The 717-nt window shown below is 40.7% G+C and overlaps 1 protein-coding gene across 1 annotated transcript in view; it reads left to right on the top strand.

Annotated features, from left to right (window-relative positions):
• The window catches only part of LOC108792434 (protein Shroom1-like), a 27,214-nt gene that overhangs the window by 14,498 nt on the left and 11,999 nt on the right, over positions 1-717 (top strand). The window contains exon 2 of the mRNA XM_018563217.1: positions 226-364. Coding sequence (XP_018418719.1) covers positions 226-364 — 139 coding nt within the window. The remainder of the gene's footprint in view (positions 1-225; positions 365-717) is intronic.

Genomic DNA, 717 nt, shown 5'->3' with positions numbered 1-717 from the left:
GTATATACTATAATTTGTTATATAATTAAATGTTGATAACTGTATTTATTTAATTAAAAAGTGCCATGGATAAGAGTTGGATAGGATAGAACTAGGCTGGAAGAGAACGTACCACACAAACATCTCTTCTGGACTCAGACTCTTTTGTCTGAGTGAATCTGATTGGCTGGTCGCGTGCCGATGGCTTGTGATGCTTACATTGAATCGCGTGTTCTGATTGGCTAGAGATGAACTTTTTCATCTCCCGACGCTGCGCTACGCACGAGGTCGCCAAGCTGAGCGTGGGATCGCACTGTACAAGACACACTGCTCGCGAAGGGCCGCAAGTCGCCGCTTGCCTGTGCTCCGTGCTGCTTCGTGTGCAGTGTGTCACAGCCTTTAGAATACAACAAGAGGATTAGGAGGGCCCTGCTCGTGAGAGCATACAATCTAGAAGATACAGTATATTCACACAAACATTCAAAAATATCTGTGACACAACAGTGTTCTAAGCACTAGTTTGTGCTGTGCTGTCCGTACAGTACTTTGTATGAGGACTCCAGGGCAAGCACATTTATTGAACTTTGGAAACAATGCCAGATAAGATAAATCTTTACAAAATGGTTCAGTTGAGTTTAGAGATGTGTGTGTGTGTGTGTGTGTATGTATGTATATGTGTATGTGTATATATGTGTATGTGTATATATGTATATATGTATATATATATATATATATATA

This window comes from Nanorana parkeri, unplaced genomic scaffold (genome assembly GCF_000935625.1).
Source record: "Nanorana parkeri isolate BGI_ZX_2015 unplaced genomic scaffold, ASM93562v1 scaffold643, whole genome shotgun sequence".
NCBI classification, from domain to species: Eukaryota; Metazoa; Chordata; class Amphibia; order Anura; family Dicroglossidae; genus Nanorana; species Nanorana parkeri.
This window is presented reverse-complemented; position numbering and strand designations above follow the sequence as displayed.